The 16,000-nt window shown below is 40.7% G+C and overlaps 1 protein-coding gene across 1 annotated transcript in view; it reads right to left on the bottom strand.

Moving 5' to 3' along the window:
- MND1 (meiotic nuclear divisions 1) overlaps positions 1-15,721 on the bottom strand; it is a 39,762-nt gene extending 24,041 nt beyond the window's left edge. Inside the window, exons 1-4 of the mRNA XM_009898348.2 lie at positions 15,587-15,721; positions 14,880-14,945; positions 13,693-13,750; positions 11,616-11,764 (exon numbers count right to left, since the gene is read on the bottom strand). Of these exons, the coding sequence (XP_009896650.2) occupies positions 11,616-11,764; positions 13,693-13,750; positions 14,880-14,945; positions 15,587-15,721 (408 nt within the window). The remainder of the gene's footprint in view (positions 1-11,615; positions 11,765-13,692; positions 13,751-14,879; positions 14,946-15,586) is intronic.
- Positions 15,722-16,000: the final 279 nt, after the last annotated feature.

The raw sequence follows: 16,000 nt of genomic DNA, 5'->3' as shown, positions 1-16,000 counted from the left end.
AACTTTGGAGAAGGTAGGGAATACACAGAATTTTTCTGGAGGGGAAAAAAAACACAAAACCAAAACAACAGACCCAAGCCAAGTTATAGTTACTATTCAAAATAGTACAATGATGCTTTCAAGTGAGTAACACTTGTTCCAAAATATGGTATTAATTCTGCCAGTGTGCAAGCTCTGTCTTTTGAAAGGAGTACTAAAGAGCTTAGCAAGTGGTTATTTTTCAGGTTTGGATTGTAACTTAGGCCAGTGATTTAAAAAAATTATCAGTCACTCAAGCTAAGTTAGTGATTTTTTTTTTTTTTTAAGGGAACGGAGTATCTGACTCTCCATAAAAATTGTCCTACAAAGCACTATAAAGATTCTCAAAAAAATAGAATTCAGAAGTTACATCTCTGAGTTCATAAGCAGTATTTTTATGTTTTGTTGAAGTATTCATATGAGTAACACTCATTTACTTGCTCCTCCCACAAACAATCTATTTTGTGTTTTGAGATTAAATTTAGAATAGAATAGAATTAACCAGATTGGAAAAAACCTTCAAGATCATTAAGTCTAACCTATCACCCAACACCATTCAATCAACTAAACCATGGCACCAAGTGCCTCATCCAGTCCCCTCTTAAACACCTCTTAATGGTGACTCCACCACCTCCCTGGGCAGCCCATTCCAATGGCAAATAACTCTCTCTGTGAAGAACTTCTTCCTAACATCCAGCCTAAACTTCCCCTGGCACAGCTTGAGTCTGTGTCCTCTTGTTCTGTTGGTGGTTGCCTGGGAGAAGAGACCAACCCCCACCTGGCTGCAACCTCACTTCAGGTAGTTGTAGAGAGCAATAAGGGCTCCTCTGAGCCTCCTCTTCTCCAGGCTAAGCAGCCCCAGCTCCCTCAGCCTCATAGGGCTTGTACTCCAAAACCCTCACCAGCTTTGTTGTCCTTCTCTGGACATGTTCCAGGAACTCAACATCTTTCCTAAACTGAGGGGAAAGATGTTGAGTTGAGTTAGGTCTGTAATTCTCATTTATTTCACATGCTAACACATGAGAACAAGTCTGAAATATCACATGGTAAATTAGGCCTGACTTTATTCTCAGATTACACTGAGTGTGAGATGAGTCCTTCTTCCTGCAATTGCTTTTGGATAAAGAAGTCATAACATGTGGGATATCCCCTCCACTGAAACCCTTATCCTTACAAGTAAAAACCTTAAATTGTTCTCTGCAATTATTTTAAAGATTATTATTATATAGTGAACCCTTCTACATTAAAATTAGCTTTAAATTAATTTTTCCCCATCTTTTTAGATTTGCCATAACAGTTAAGTTGAAGTTTACTTAAAGAAGATGGCTTGCCATGAGCTCCACGAGTTTCTGGGTTTGCTCCATTCATTTGCAACACCATTTGATAAGTATTAGTTATGCAACAGAACACAACCACTCCAGGCCAATCTCCTTAATAGACTAAAAGTGAAAGAAGCAGTTGTGCAGGCTAAATGAAAGAACTGAATTTCTCTGGCTGCTTTCAGAGTTGGCATAATTGGCATGACCTGTGGGACAGATGGCTGTCTACTCAGGTCCAAATACCAAGTATGCCCATTCAACCTTAAAAAAACAACAACCAAAAAAAGCTGCAATGTCTCATTCTTCAATCCCATTTCACTAATGCAGATCAGTCTTTGGCTGAAAGAGCTAAGAGGCATTCACACGACTGCCAAAACAAAACTTTAAAATTTGAACATGTGAACATGAAGGGTGCTTCTTACTGTGTATTAGTGTATTCACTAAACTGACAAAGGCCAAGGAGACAAATAATAGGTCTGCTCTAGGCAGAAAGAACACTAAAAAAATATCTTGCCTTGGAAAGAAAAGAAGAGGGGGAAAAAATAATCCTAATTTTTCCCTGAAAACCTTTTAAATATCGATACTCTGACCAGCAGGGCTGTGCCCTGACAATGCCCTCAGGGACTAAACACAATGCCCTCAGGGACTAAGCACAGACAGTTCCAAGCTAAAACAAAATATTAATCTGATATTCCCTAAACTTCAGCCCTGCCTAAAGACAACAAAAAACAAATCAAAACTTCATTCCATAGACTTTTTATTTTTAAAGCCCAAATTCTACAGAGATCTTATCAGCAGAATAGAAACCCTCAGTAAAATACATCAAATTTCAGGGTTTTGACAGGGCTGTTACATGTTCACTCTTCAGGCCAATTTCATCATTTCAAAGTAAAGATCAGATAATGAAGCCATCTCAAATTCCCAATACAAAGAATGAACTACCATGTGTTCAACAGTAGTAAGCTGTCTGACTGTGACAAGAAAAACCTTTCCTCCAAAGTCTCCCTGCTTCAAACTAACTCCACACATCTAGGTTTTATGCTGGCCTTTAGGTTTTTTTTATTTCATTCCTTTCAGAAGGGGAAAGTGCTATGTTGTGAGACTTACAGAACTGCATGCTAATTTTCTAAAAAAGAATTAAAGCCAATAATATTATATTGCTTAAATAACAAGATTTCATGGTGAAAGTGAACACCCAAATTAAATAAGGTTACAACTAATTGTCTTCATCAGATCCAGCTTTGAAAGCAGTATTGCTTCCACCCTACCCCCTTACAGCAGAGGCAAACTTACACATTTGTCAGACTGTGCAGAACATACCTAAGCCTTTAAAATTTCTTGGGATGCTGGGTTTCTGCTGATATGCTGAACTGTCCACACACAGCTGCCATGCCTGCTGTGGGGCGTGGAGAGATGTGCAGAGCATGGGACTACATCTGTGCCAGATTTGACTGGGCTTCTGGAGTGAGAGCCCTGTGTTTATTCCCAATTCCTTTGCACTTTAGATGAACAACTTCATTGCAATATCAGGAGTGGAGCTAGCAGCCAGGATGCAAGCCTCTTCAAAAAGGAAAGGCAGACTCTGTGATATTATCCCAAAAACCAGAAATTGTTAGTTTCACAGACAGAAAAAAAAAAGTTAGAAAAAGCTAATGTTTCTTCCTGCATTATATCAGTATGAACATATAATACACTCCTGAGGCACAGTAATAATATACCCTTTTTAAGAGAGTAGGATTCTTCCTTCAAACCTACTTTATAATCTTTAGAGTTATCACAGAGCCAGGCTGCTGGGGTTTTTTAAATTGCTCTTAACTCATGCCAATTTTTGCTTGTGCTCATCAAGAACGCAGGAAAGGAAAACCTACACTTCACAGTTGCCATCAATCTAGTTACATATTAACAGCTAGTAAAAAGGAAAAGCATGAAATTCAACTAATGAACACCAAATTATGAGGTTGCTTAATTCTAACAGAACCCTCCAGAGCACTGTATTTTTAGAAGCCTGCCATGACAGCAGTAACTAAGCATACTCTCCAGGGCTTTGTAGCATGCTACTAAACATAATTCCAGAAGGCTCTAATTAGTTACAGCATTAGAAGAGTATTCTCTGCTGGACACTTTAGGACTTAGTAAATTCAGAATTGTTTCAAGACATCAGCATTTTTCAAGTGCAAGGTGCAAAGAGGTAACAAAAACTCTGGACTCTTTCAAATAAAAATTTACTTTCATCTTCGAAGAGACTGATCAAGGGAATAAGCTTTACAGGATCAACAAACAAGCACAGATATAATCAACACATCCTCAGTGTTTATATGATAAAAATTCTCAGCCTCCTCTTGTTTTTAGGATGCTTCTTACTGCTACAGCTCCCACTGGATGGTATGAAGTTAGCTGGTCATACCATACCAGCTTCACAGTCAGGCATTTCTTTATGCATCTAGTCCTTTATTTCAAAACAAAATGTGAGGGTCAGTGGAAGCCTGAAGGCTAAACACAGGGAGGAGTCACTAATTGCCTCTGTTGGGAGACTCTACTATGTACAAGTGACCCAGAAGGGAATGGAATCGACCAGCAGACTGGGGCAGCAGATTACCAAACCAGGCAGGCCAGTCCAGGGAATAAAGTAGAAGGCTAAATAAGGTGCCCACAAATACGAGGGAGAAAAGGGAGGCACAGCATAGATATGGGAAGACTGCCATATCAACCAGCTGAACATGAGCCAGCAGTGTGCCCAGGCAGCCAAGAAGGCCAATGGCATCCTGGCCTGAATCAGAAATAGTGTGGCCAGCAGGAGCTGGGGTTGTTTAGCCTGGAGAAGAGGAGGCTCAGGGGGAGACCTTATTGCTCTCTACAACTACCTGAAAAGAGGTTGTAGCCAGGTGGGGGTTGGTTTCTTCTCCCAGGCAACCAGCACCAGAACAAGAGGACACAGTCTCCAACTGCACCAGGGGAAGTTTAGGCTTGAGGTGAGGAGAAAGTTCTTCACAGAAAGAGTAATTGGCCAGTGTGTAATGTGCTGCCCAGGGAGGCAGTAAAGTCACCATCCCTGGAGGTGTTAAAAAAAGGACTGGATGTGGCACTAGAAGCCATGGTTTATTTGCCATGAGGTGTTAGGTATTAGGTAATAGGTTGGACTTGATGATCTCTGAGGTCTTTTCCAACCTTGTTGATTCTATAGATCCTGCCTATGCGTTATAAGGGGCATGAAAGGAGACAACTCTTCAGCAATTGAGACTTTTATTTTTCCTGGAAAGGGACAATTTACTACATCATCTGCAATCTAATAAAATTAAATTGTAACTGCACATATTACAGACAAATGTCTAAACAAACAATTCCTAACACAAGTCACATACACTAGCTGCAAAAGTAGAGATGCACTTCTCTGGTCCTACAGGACAATTCTTGAACTATGTTGTCTATTCCCTAACATTCATAAAATACATACTAAAAAGACCTCTCTAGGCTTTTCTAAAACATATTTCAGCAAAGCTTAAGATGACAATAAACTTCAGGACATTTGATGCATGCAAGTCCTTTACATTTAGTAAATGAAAAAAAGTATTTTAAAAAACACACTGGATACTGAATTACTGCAGCTATTCAATTGACCATAATGTGTAAATCTTGCACCCAAAAAATAAACCATTCTATGAAAAGCATTCAGACTCCAAAGGTGTTGCACTTGGACCTCTTAAGGATAGTGCATCACAGCCACAAGGAAGAAAAACAGTGAAACCTTGCATTCAAAGCCATGGACAGTGGTTGACAGTTGGAACAGAGACCTAAGGTACACAAGGAATGCTCTTAAAGGCTGATACACCATCTACTGAAGACACTTGTATGAAGCAATACAAAAATCTTGCTTCACAGCACTAGGCTACACAGACTCTCCCTGGTGGATTGACCAGCCAGGGTCAATACTAATACTAATACTTATCCAGCATCTTCAGCAACCTTACATGACTCCAGGCATCATTAGGCCTGTTACCCCTCACTGAACATCTGTCAGCTCCATGGATTTGTGCTTTAGTTCAGGACTGATTACTTGAAACCAGTCATCTCCAAACAGTTTTATCTACTTGCAGTCCAGAATCAATCTCCAAACTGTGCCAAAATACCCTGACAATTGGGCGAGTCAACAGAATCAAGGAGGAGGCTGCTGACTCTAACTAACAATGTGGAAATTGCTTGTGCTCAAGCAGTGGCCTCAAGCAGTCTCTACTCAGCAACTTTTCATGCAGTAATCCAGTAAGAGTATTTGAAGAGGGAAATACACCTGTCTAAAAGGATAGAAATAAACCAAGCTGTATCTTGAAAGAAACTTCTGTTGGTTAAAACTCAAAAGCTTTTTGTGCACATTCTGAACAAATACAGTTCTCTTCCTTTCAGTTCTTGCCAAACAACTCGAGGAGGCTTCAAGCCAGCTTACCCACCAATATGATTAATTTTTCCATTAACTATTTTCAATGTGCATTTCTTAAAAAAGAAAAAGTAGTAATTCCTAATACAGCATTCCCCATTCCTTGAGTCTTTTTCATACAAAATAAACCCTTCCTCTTTTTGTATTGCAGTGCTCATAAGGACACAAAATTTGGTACATGTGAAGTCACTATCTTCTTGACAACTTCATTCATGGGCTTTTTTTGTTTTATCTAGCTGTGAAAGGAGAGTTAGTATGTATTGACTTCTATTTTCCCCCCCTTGGCTCAAAACATGAATCATAGGAAGCAAAAATCCCTCTTCTTACCAACCCTAGGGCAGGGATTTAAGGAAAGAAACATCAACTAATCCCTTCCATCTTAATTACTACTGGCTCAATGCAATACTTAATGGGAGACAAGAAAAGGAATACCAGAAGCTCTCCATAAGCCTCTGCTTCTCACACAGATCTTTAAGTGAGCACAGGGAACATCATAAAAAAAGTCCACCCTGCAGCCTGCTCTAGAAAGACTTTTTAATCTTTGTTCTAGTACAAAGAGACACCATCCTGCTCTGTCTTAGAAAGAACAACAGCTATAAGACTATTTAACTTCCCCTTGCAAAGCCTGAGAATACAAAAGTATAACCCAAAGATACAGAAAAATGCAGTCATGAGAAATAAGGTGTGACAATGAACAACAAAAGTATGAAATTGTTTCAAAGTGAACAGTGAAATGAACCATCACAAAACTAGACTGGGAAAAGGAAGTGAACTGGGTATTTCCCCAGGCTACTAAATTACAGTGCTCACAGTAGATAGTTACATTAACAACTGCAAGACATCTTGTGATTTTGGTATTTCAGATCCCTAGCTGTTAAAAATAATATACTATGCTGTGGCAATCCTCTATGACCTTATGGCTCAGGCATATATCCCCTGTCATACTGAATGCCAGGCACTCTGCAATGTCACCAAGGACATTGAAATTGCTTCTGCTTTCCTTAAGCTCTCTATCATCAGTACTAAACCTGCCCTGTGCAACTCCAGACGAGATTCCCCCAGTCACACTGGCTATGGTGAGCACCATGCTGGAGAGATGGACACTCCTTATAACTTCACAGTATTGTGGATTACAGAGTCATCAGCCCTTCAGGCTTTAAAGAGACCTCATGTGCTAACAGAGAAAAAAATGCAGCAAATGCTACACAAACTAAAGAAATTCACTGCTCTTCCTTTTCAGAAAACCAGGAAAAGTAACAGTAAACCTGGGTTAGGGAGCAGCACCAAATCCCTAATCAGATCAGCACAAGATTTGCCATATGTGTCAATGCAGGGGTTAGTGCCCCTGATAAGACACCTGCCCCCACAAAGGCAAGTGAAAGATGTGGCAGAGAGGGAAGCTATGTCAGAATCACAGAATTGTTAGGGTTGGAAGGGACCTTAAAGATCACCTAGTTCCAACCCCTCTGCCATGGGCAGGGAACCCTCACAGAGCCACATCCAGCCTGGCCTTAAAAACCTCCAGGGATGGGGCTTCTGTGACCTCCCTGGGCAACCTCTTCCAGTGTCTCACCACCCTCATGGTGCAGAATTTCTTCCTAACATCCAGTCTCAATCTACCCACTTCTATTTTTGTTCCATTCCCCCTAGTCCTATCATTCCTGACCAAAAAACCCCAACCAACCTCTGTTTCAAGCATTGGTTTTAATTGTCATATCTCTGCCTTAGGGGATCACGCTGATGACATGATAAATCCTTCCTGAAAAAATATCTAGAGTATACACAACCACTCTGAGGTGCAACTTCAAACATCTAGACAAAACTGACTTGCTCGTCATTATGAATAATTAGAGTCTAAGCTGGGGTGTGGCTCAATAACCACTAAAAGCTCTGAAACAAAAAAAAAAATTCCATGAACAGTTCCTAAACCAGCCTCCTTATAGCCACATGCACTGCAAGATGGGAAGAGCTACGAGCAACTTGGCTAAAACACGAAGTTCCAACACATGCAGGCAAAAAGGTCCTGCAGCAGGCATGACCTGTCAGATCTAAGCCTCAGTGCTGTGAAATAATATTGAGAATTTGCATCATGGAAAAGCCTATTTGGCTCTTCTGTGTTATTTTCAAATGTCTGAGTTCAGCATTTGGGATCACCCCATTTTTTTCCCTATTTACCCATGCCCTCAGCATGCAAAGGCCTCCTGGTAAAAAAATGTGACTGCATGATGAAATGAACTGCTAGATTTTTACACCTGTGCTTTAAGTAAGGTGCCTTGATTCTGGCTTTTAACTGCTTAAGAAAGAGATCAACTCATATAGCTAACAAGTTACCTGGACAAGACATGGGAAGAAAACATTTCTCTCAGCATGCCACAAGCTGTACACAGGAATGATCCAAGAAAGGCAACAAGCAACAGAAATGGTACAATAGCTTACTTTTTCCCTCTGCCCTGCATGTTCTGACAAGAGGTTTTCTGATACTCAGTGACTGGATTTAGAAACCCTTAAGTAAATCAGTATGTGTTCACACAAGAAGAATACAAACACTAAACTAACTAATTTGAACTCACAGACAGAATCTGTTATCATCCTGTAAAAATGTTCAGAGATATTCACTGAAAATGCCACCTTTCCACTGTCAACAGATTAAGTTATTTTCAGCTACTGAAAATGTTCTTCTCTGAAATATTTCCACTCTCATCAGAAAAGGTAATGTAAGTAAGTATTGTTAAGGACTTATGGTCTAAAGAGAGCTGACATATCAAAAAGCTTGTACGTTCAGAACAGGACTTGGCTTGCAACAAGACTATTTCTTTCAACTGGAACAGACTGCAAAACTGTTCATATCAGTAGACTTCCTCTCTAAACCTCCTAACATTACAATACATTAACTACATGTCTCTTAAAAGTCACAGAATGGCTTGAGTTGGAAGGAACCTTAAAAATCACCTAGTTACAACCCCCCTGCCACAGGCAGGGACACCTCCTACTACCCCAGGCTGTTCAAAGCCTCATCCAGTATCTGCAACTTCTCTGGGCAACCTATTCCAGTGCCTCACCACCTTCATAGTAGAAAACTTCTTCCTACTGCCTAATCCAAATCTACCCTGCTCTAGTTTAAAACCATTGGCCCTTGTCCTGTCACCACATGCTGTTATAAAAAGTCCCTCTCTAGCTTTCCTGTAGGCCCCCTTCATGTACTGCAAAGGCTGCAAGTCTCCTCAGAGCCTTCTCCTCTCCCAGCTGAACAGAACTATCTCCCTCAGCCTATCCGCACCAGGGAGGTGCTCCAGTCCTTGATCATCTTTGTGCCACTCCTCTGGACCCTCTCCAACAGATACATGTCCTTCTTGTGTTGGGAACTAAGGAGCTGAACACCCGCTGTGATCTCACCTGCTGGCCACACATCTTTTGATGCAGCACAAGCCACAGCTGGCTTTTTGGACTGCCAACACACATTGCCAGCTCATGTCAAGCACCTCATCAACCAGCACTCCCAAGTCTTCCCTAAATCAGTAACAACAAATGGGTTTACATTTCATAATGTAGCAATACAAAAAAAGCACAGCACATGTTTGCAGATAACCCCTGGACACTTCTGGTGAAGCACATTAAGCAGATCCTGCAAGGCGTTCCAAGGAAGATATTCATCAGAGTATAACAGAAACCTACTCGATCGATTGTCTTTAAAATTCATGATGGGACTGGGCCCAAGGGCAAAGACAACAAGTATCAACTCCTTCATTGAACCAGTCAGCTTTAATATGGAGTATGAGCAAAAACAGTAATTACCCTAGACCAAATAATTTGCGTTCAACAAGACAGTGACACCAGAGTGTTTTACGAACAAAGTAAGAGTTTTGGCATGTATTTGTTCAGTTGCTCAGTTGGTGTTTACATTTTGGCAGATTAAATAGCCTGTCTAAATAGCCAGTCTTAAACTAGTGTCAATATATTAATAAGTTCAGGAACTTTATTGGGAAACTCGATTCAAGATCATTGAAGAGTTAAGTTCCATTTCAAAGCTTCACTGAAGTAGGAATCAGTCCATTGTTGCTACCAGGCAATAAAAAGGAATTTAAGCCTAGTCATGCCAGATTGAGTCCATGCCTGACAACAGTACAACTATGCCCAGGTAAATCGAGGAAATTTTTCACGTCTGGGCTCATTGGAGTTCTGAAAAGAAAGGCAATAAGGGAGTAGACAAAATTGTCAGTAGGACAACTTGATATTAACCAAGTCTCAGTACACACAAGGTCCAGTTTATATCCATGATTCTAACAGGTTATCTGAGATGTTGAAAAAGTTACTCAAACCAGAGCAAGTCAGTGGTAGAACCTGCAAGTAAAGAGTCGATAATCTTGATGATATATACAGTACCAGTAAAATGTCTCTCAAGTGGCACTTTACAACTCATCCAAAGCACCTGCCTGAAAGGCTCTCAATACACAGTTCCAGTTAATGGAAAACTGCAGTACTCCTACCTTGCTGCTACAAACTCGCTCATCAAAATGACATGAAATAGTGAATAAGGAGAACAGAAGTTCTAGCAAGTCTTACTCTTGATTTTGAAAACTGGAGCAAATGCATTGAGTGTGTGACATAGTACCAGTACACTCCTCTCTCCATCAGATCCATGCAAGCAGACACAGAAAACATCTGCAGGTAGCGGTCTTGAGCACCCAGATCAGCAACAAAAATGTTCAGGGCAAAAGGAAATGATCTAATAGGATGGTTAAAACAGAACAGTGGATTGTACTCTTTCAGTTTAGTAATGCCTGAGATTTCCAAGCAATGACAGCACAGTGAGAGTGCAGTGGTCACACTACACTCTATGCATAAACAAGCAATTTCAACTGCATTGATCAGGCTACTCAATCTGCTTCGGGAAATGGTCTTCAGATTCACAAACTGTTTTTCCATTCAAGATTGGGGGAAAAGGCTTGCTTTTACACAATTGGAGCTTTAAAGAGGTGGATGAAGCTGACAATGCTGTACTTAAGATGGCAATGGTGATACCAGAGCTATACCTGAAGAAAATGTCTGTGAAAATGTTTGTCTAATTTTGCATTAATTCAAATAACTCTTTGATGAATGGACATAATGCTAAACAAGCATGGGAAATGCCAGTAGTATTGTAGAATACATAGAATAAACCAGTGCAATCAGACCACAAAGCTAATTTGTTGATCTTGTTATCATGTACTCCAATTGTATGAATACTTTTCCACTCCAATTATACAAAGAAAGACAGTTCCTAAAAAGTAGGAACAAAACAGATCAATAGAACAACGTCGCAATAAAAGACGCCGTGCTTTCTGCAGAAGATCATGACCAATTTATTCTCCTCTACTAATAAAAGCACAATACAGGATTACAAGAGTTCACAAAGTAAGCTACTGATAAAAGCAGAGAGGAAAGGAGAAGGAAAAGAGAGGAAAACACAGTAGGCCAAAAGTAGAAAACACTGACACAGGTACTAGGATTATGATTTTCAGTCCTCTCATGGCTTTTAGATCATCATCACCACACAATGGTCTACATTACATAGAATACATAAAAGCATATGCTGCCAAAATATTTGAAGGAAGTGCTGTTTTGCATCATGAGTAACATGCTTTCATCAGCAAGTAGAAAAAAAATTCTCTCAACCTCTGACAAGAACCACCTCCAAAATTTCTCTGATGTGATAGCATAACGAGAATGTCATACCATGATTCTTAGAGCCAAAGCTCTGTGTGTGCATGTACATGTGCACACCTTAGCGCAATACAAACAAGAATGACGAGGTGGTAAAAGTGAAAAAGCAAACTCATTCAGGTAAACAAGTACTTTCCTTAAAACAGATTTACCTGAGACTCCAATTCTTCCAATTTACGCTTCCTGGCATGAAGAGCTTTACTTGGAAAAGCCCAGAAATAATTGGAGGTTCCAATTCTATCAGTGTCCACCATGCCATCATCAACTAAGCTTTGCAGAATCTCCTTCACTGACATTGAGGCTAATAAAAGAAAAAACACCAAATTAGAACTGCACAGCATCTCAGTTATGGAGCACTACAAATATCGTAAGCCATCATCTGCAACCATCTGCATGAGTATTTGACTATAATGTCAGCTAGCTGGAAGAATTCTAGAGAACACCATGCCTGACGTTTCACTTGAAGGGATGAATCTCTTTGAAATCAGCAGTTTATACATAAAGGCTGCTCTTCTGTACAGACTACTACCAGATGTCTGTTAAGCAAACACCAGCCATGAATATCATAAAACACGTGCACATTGCAGCACAATACCATAACAAACTCATGAGAGGCTACTTGAGAAATTGCCTTGCAATCTCAATTCTAAAATGGATTAATTTATAATTTCCTGCTTATTAAACCATTTAACAGCAGTACAGACACTGAAGGGATCTGTCTACAGGCTCAGGAGGAGCAGATTTTCCTTTTGATATATTGCTTCAATACTGAAAGTCATCTACAGTCAGAAGGATCAAAACCATTTCTGAACACAATTTCTGAAAACGTGGTATAATTCGCCATTTCAAAAAGGACACCTGTTCTACAAAGCAAAGGAGTGATTACCCTCAAGTGCTGCAGATATAATGACTTCTGAGCTAATTTGTACTTTTCAGTATCTGATTTTCAATTTCAAGTTTAAAGGGGATCCCAGATTGGGAACATCCAATCTTTTGAAAGCTATAGACTGGATGTCAGTATGTCAGGGTTTCCACAAACAAGATGCTTTTCAGCCTAACTAGGGCTTGAGTTGTGTGGCTGAATGCTTTCATATGCAGAAGCAGGATGAATTTGGACTTTTCAAAGGTGTTAATAGCTTTAGAAACTCTACACTTCAGATTTTTAAGTATGAAGTTCTACTGCTTGCATTTACTGTTTTGCATCCTCTTCCTGCACATTACAATAAAACATGTTCCTTGTCAAACCAATCAAGACAGCACCACACCTTTTCAGCAGTCTGAATGCCTCTGTTAGTTGCTGACATAACTGGGGGAAAAAAACACACAACAAAAAACACAACCTACTCTGCAATATCCACAGGTCTGTATTTTGCTCAACAAATCATTGAATCTGGTAGTGCCACAAAGATATGCTAGTCAAGGACAGTGGCAACCACACAAACATCGTGCTTCAGCTCCCTTTTGCCAATGAACATAGAAAGAAACAGAATGAGGAACATGGAGGAGGGGGGTGGAAATCACCAGCACAGGATAAATAAGCTTGGACCTAATTCTAAACCAATAGATCTCATCAGGAAGGTCTTCATTCAAAAGACAAACCCCTTAGATTTACAGCTGCCCAGTTATTATTTTGAGGCAGAAAGTTCACTAGAAGATCAACTGTGTATATCTGAACTAACATTTTAAGATATTTGTGACAATACAGACAAACATTTACATTCTCTGTTCATTACCTGAGTACATGTAACAATTTCTAGGCATCTCTGCAAGTCAGGCATCTCAGAGCCTTGGAGAAACCTCATCCTATATTTTAGTGGTGAGGTTGAGGTTAGCTGTGACATTTTAATAATCCCCCATTTTGACCCTAAGTGACAAACACTAGCAAACAGAGGTAGAAATATATTTTTGATGTCACTTTTAACACTACAGCCCTGCCATTGACTAGTCTCCCTTTTTAGCTTTTTCCTTCACATGGACAGGGATCACTAAAATTCCCAGACCTACTCTAGAGGCAGTTTTCTGTCCAGCTCAAAACAACAACCCACCCCAGACTCTGGCAGCAAACACCCAAAACTGGGGGGAGACTGAGCCCAGATGATCCTCAAGGCCCCTTCCTACCTGGGATTCCATGATTCTCCATTATTACAATCATAAAGTTGTCATGAAAATTTAAATGGTATGGCCAGTCCCAAAAAGGATTAAAGAGTAATAATTTTTGTAAACACTTACTAATCCCTTTTTCTTTTGGAGCAATCTTCTCTATATCCTTCAATTGGAATACATCTTTCTGTGCAAAACATAAAAGACACCTCAGTTCCAAATGGCAGCAGCATCTAAACCTGGGTGTTGTTTTACACTAAATCAATGCCAACAACAGTAGGCAGGAAACACACTGCATGTTAATGTTTTGTTAGGCTAATAGGCTGCATATCCCTCATTAGAATATTCTGAGAATTTATTGCTATTATTACTAAGCAATAAATTACTACTGTTGTAACAAGACCTGTTCTTTTGTGCTCTCAAGTCACCACGTTTTGTGTCAACTGAAACTATGAATATCTTAGGGCAGAGGGAGCCCAAGTTAGATTATCAGCACCAGATGCAGCACTTTGCTAAAGTACTCAAAACACCATGGTAGTTCAGCAAAACATTACAATTATATGTCACCACTGCAAGCATAGGTCTGTGTTTGGACCTCCACATTTCCTCTCCCCAGTAACCTCTTTGAGGTCTGCTCTCACCTTTTCTAACATTCAGATTACTTCCTCCTCCCATAAACTGGAATGAGATACTGACTAATCTCATCCTTTCCCTCTTAAGGCTAACAGACTCAAAATAGTAAGATTTGAGCAGGGAGCACATGAAGCATTTGACACCACCTACACCTTAGCTCCACCTGGGGACAAGTCACCTGATCAGAAACTGCATGAATCGGGCTCTGTCCCTGTAGTTTATACACTGATGACATAAGGCATCAGTGAAATGCACAGCTGGATATAGAGAGTACATCTACATCTTATTGCTGTCTACAACTACCTGAAGGGAGGTTGTAGCCAGGTGGGGGTTGGTCTCTTCTCCCAGGCAACCAGCACCAGAACAAGAGGACACAGTCTCCAACTGCACCAGGGGAAGTTTAGGCTTGAGGTGAGGAGAAAGTTCTTCACAGAAAGAGTTGTTTGCCATTGGAATGGGCTACCCAGGGAAGTGGTGGAGTCACCGTCCTTGGAGGTGTTCAAAAAGGGATTGGACGTGGCACTTGAAGCCATGGTTTAGTAGTCATGAGGTGTTGGGTGACAGGTTGGACTTGATGACCTTTGAGGTCTTTTCCAACATTATTGATTCTATGATTGTATCTAGCCCCTTTTAGGATCTATTTTTCCACTGATGTATACGCAGGACAATTGTGCGTAACTTACTGTTTCAAAAAAGATCTCCATCATGCGAGCTCTCTTCTCCTCAAAGCTCAGACCTTTTTTCTTGGACTGTAACAGGAAAAGAAAAAAAAAAGGGGGCAAAACCCACAAACAAACAAAAAACCACAACCAACACATTCAGCAATTCAAGTCAGTGGAAGTGGGGATTCTAATACCATGATGCTCTGAGAAAGAAGGCATACATTTGTTTCCAAGCCCTGGCAGAAGTTAGTTTATGTTATTTTTTTACTTCTTAACTTGCTGCTTCCTTCTTAAATCAATCACACAGTTGAGCTGCATAGCATAAAATGTGAATTGAGCAAACCAGATTAATTTAGATTTTAAAAAATAAATTGAAAAACTAACTCATGTAGCTACAGTAACACACAGACATGAACCGAAGGAATCTGGTATTTCACAAAAGCACAATTAGTATTTCTTAATGCCTCTTCCTTCTACTTCAGACAGTGATGCCCTACATCAGCTGTCCACTGTCAGTATATTGACAGCATCAGAACCTGGAGGCACCACGTACATGCAAGCAAGGACATGAACAGGAAAGACTGACAACTTCTTCCCAGACAGCCCTAACACCATCAACAGCAACAAAATCCAGAGGCCCAAAATGTGAAATTTAAGCAGCGTTTTATTAATTTTCAAGTAGGGCTCTCTTTCAAACCTCTTTGCCAGGTGTTCCACACAAAGCACACCATTCTTCCTGCTTGAGCCCACTTCCACACGACCGCAGCCAGAGCAAGCACAGCCTCTTTACATAGGGCCACGGCTGCCCATTCCCCTTGTCTGTCTGTGGGTCTCAGCGGGAGTAGTGGGCACCGAGTGGGCATCGAGCTATAGTTACAGGGTCTGCTCTTCCAGGGGGCAGTTACACATTTTCACATTTGCACATTTTCTCTTCAAAAAAAACGGACAAAGCAATAGTCCACGCCATGACAACGCTACACTCCCAGCCCCGGTGTCGTGGCTGTTCATCAGAAGCCCTGCTGCTGGCCCTGCGGCCGCTGGACACATGCGTCCGACGGCAGGCAACAATCTCCCGCCGCTAGCTCTCGGCGGCCGCAAGACGAAGGGAAGGCGAGGCGCTGCCGGCGTTATCCTGGCCCCTC

This window comes from Dryobates pubescens, chromosome 1 (genome assembly GCF_014839835.1).
Source record: "Dryobates pubescens isolate bDryPub1 chromosome 1, bDryPub1.pri, whole genome shotgun sequence".
Classification (NCBI taxonomy): Eukaryota; Metazoa; Chordata; class Aves; order Piciformes; family Picidae; genus Dryobates; species Dryobates pubescens.
This window is presented reverse-complemented; position numbering and strand designations above follow the sequence as displayed.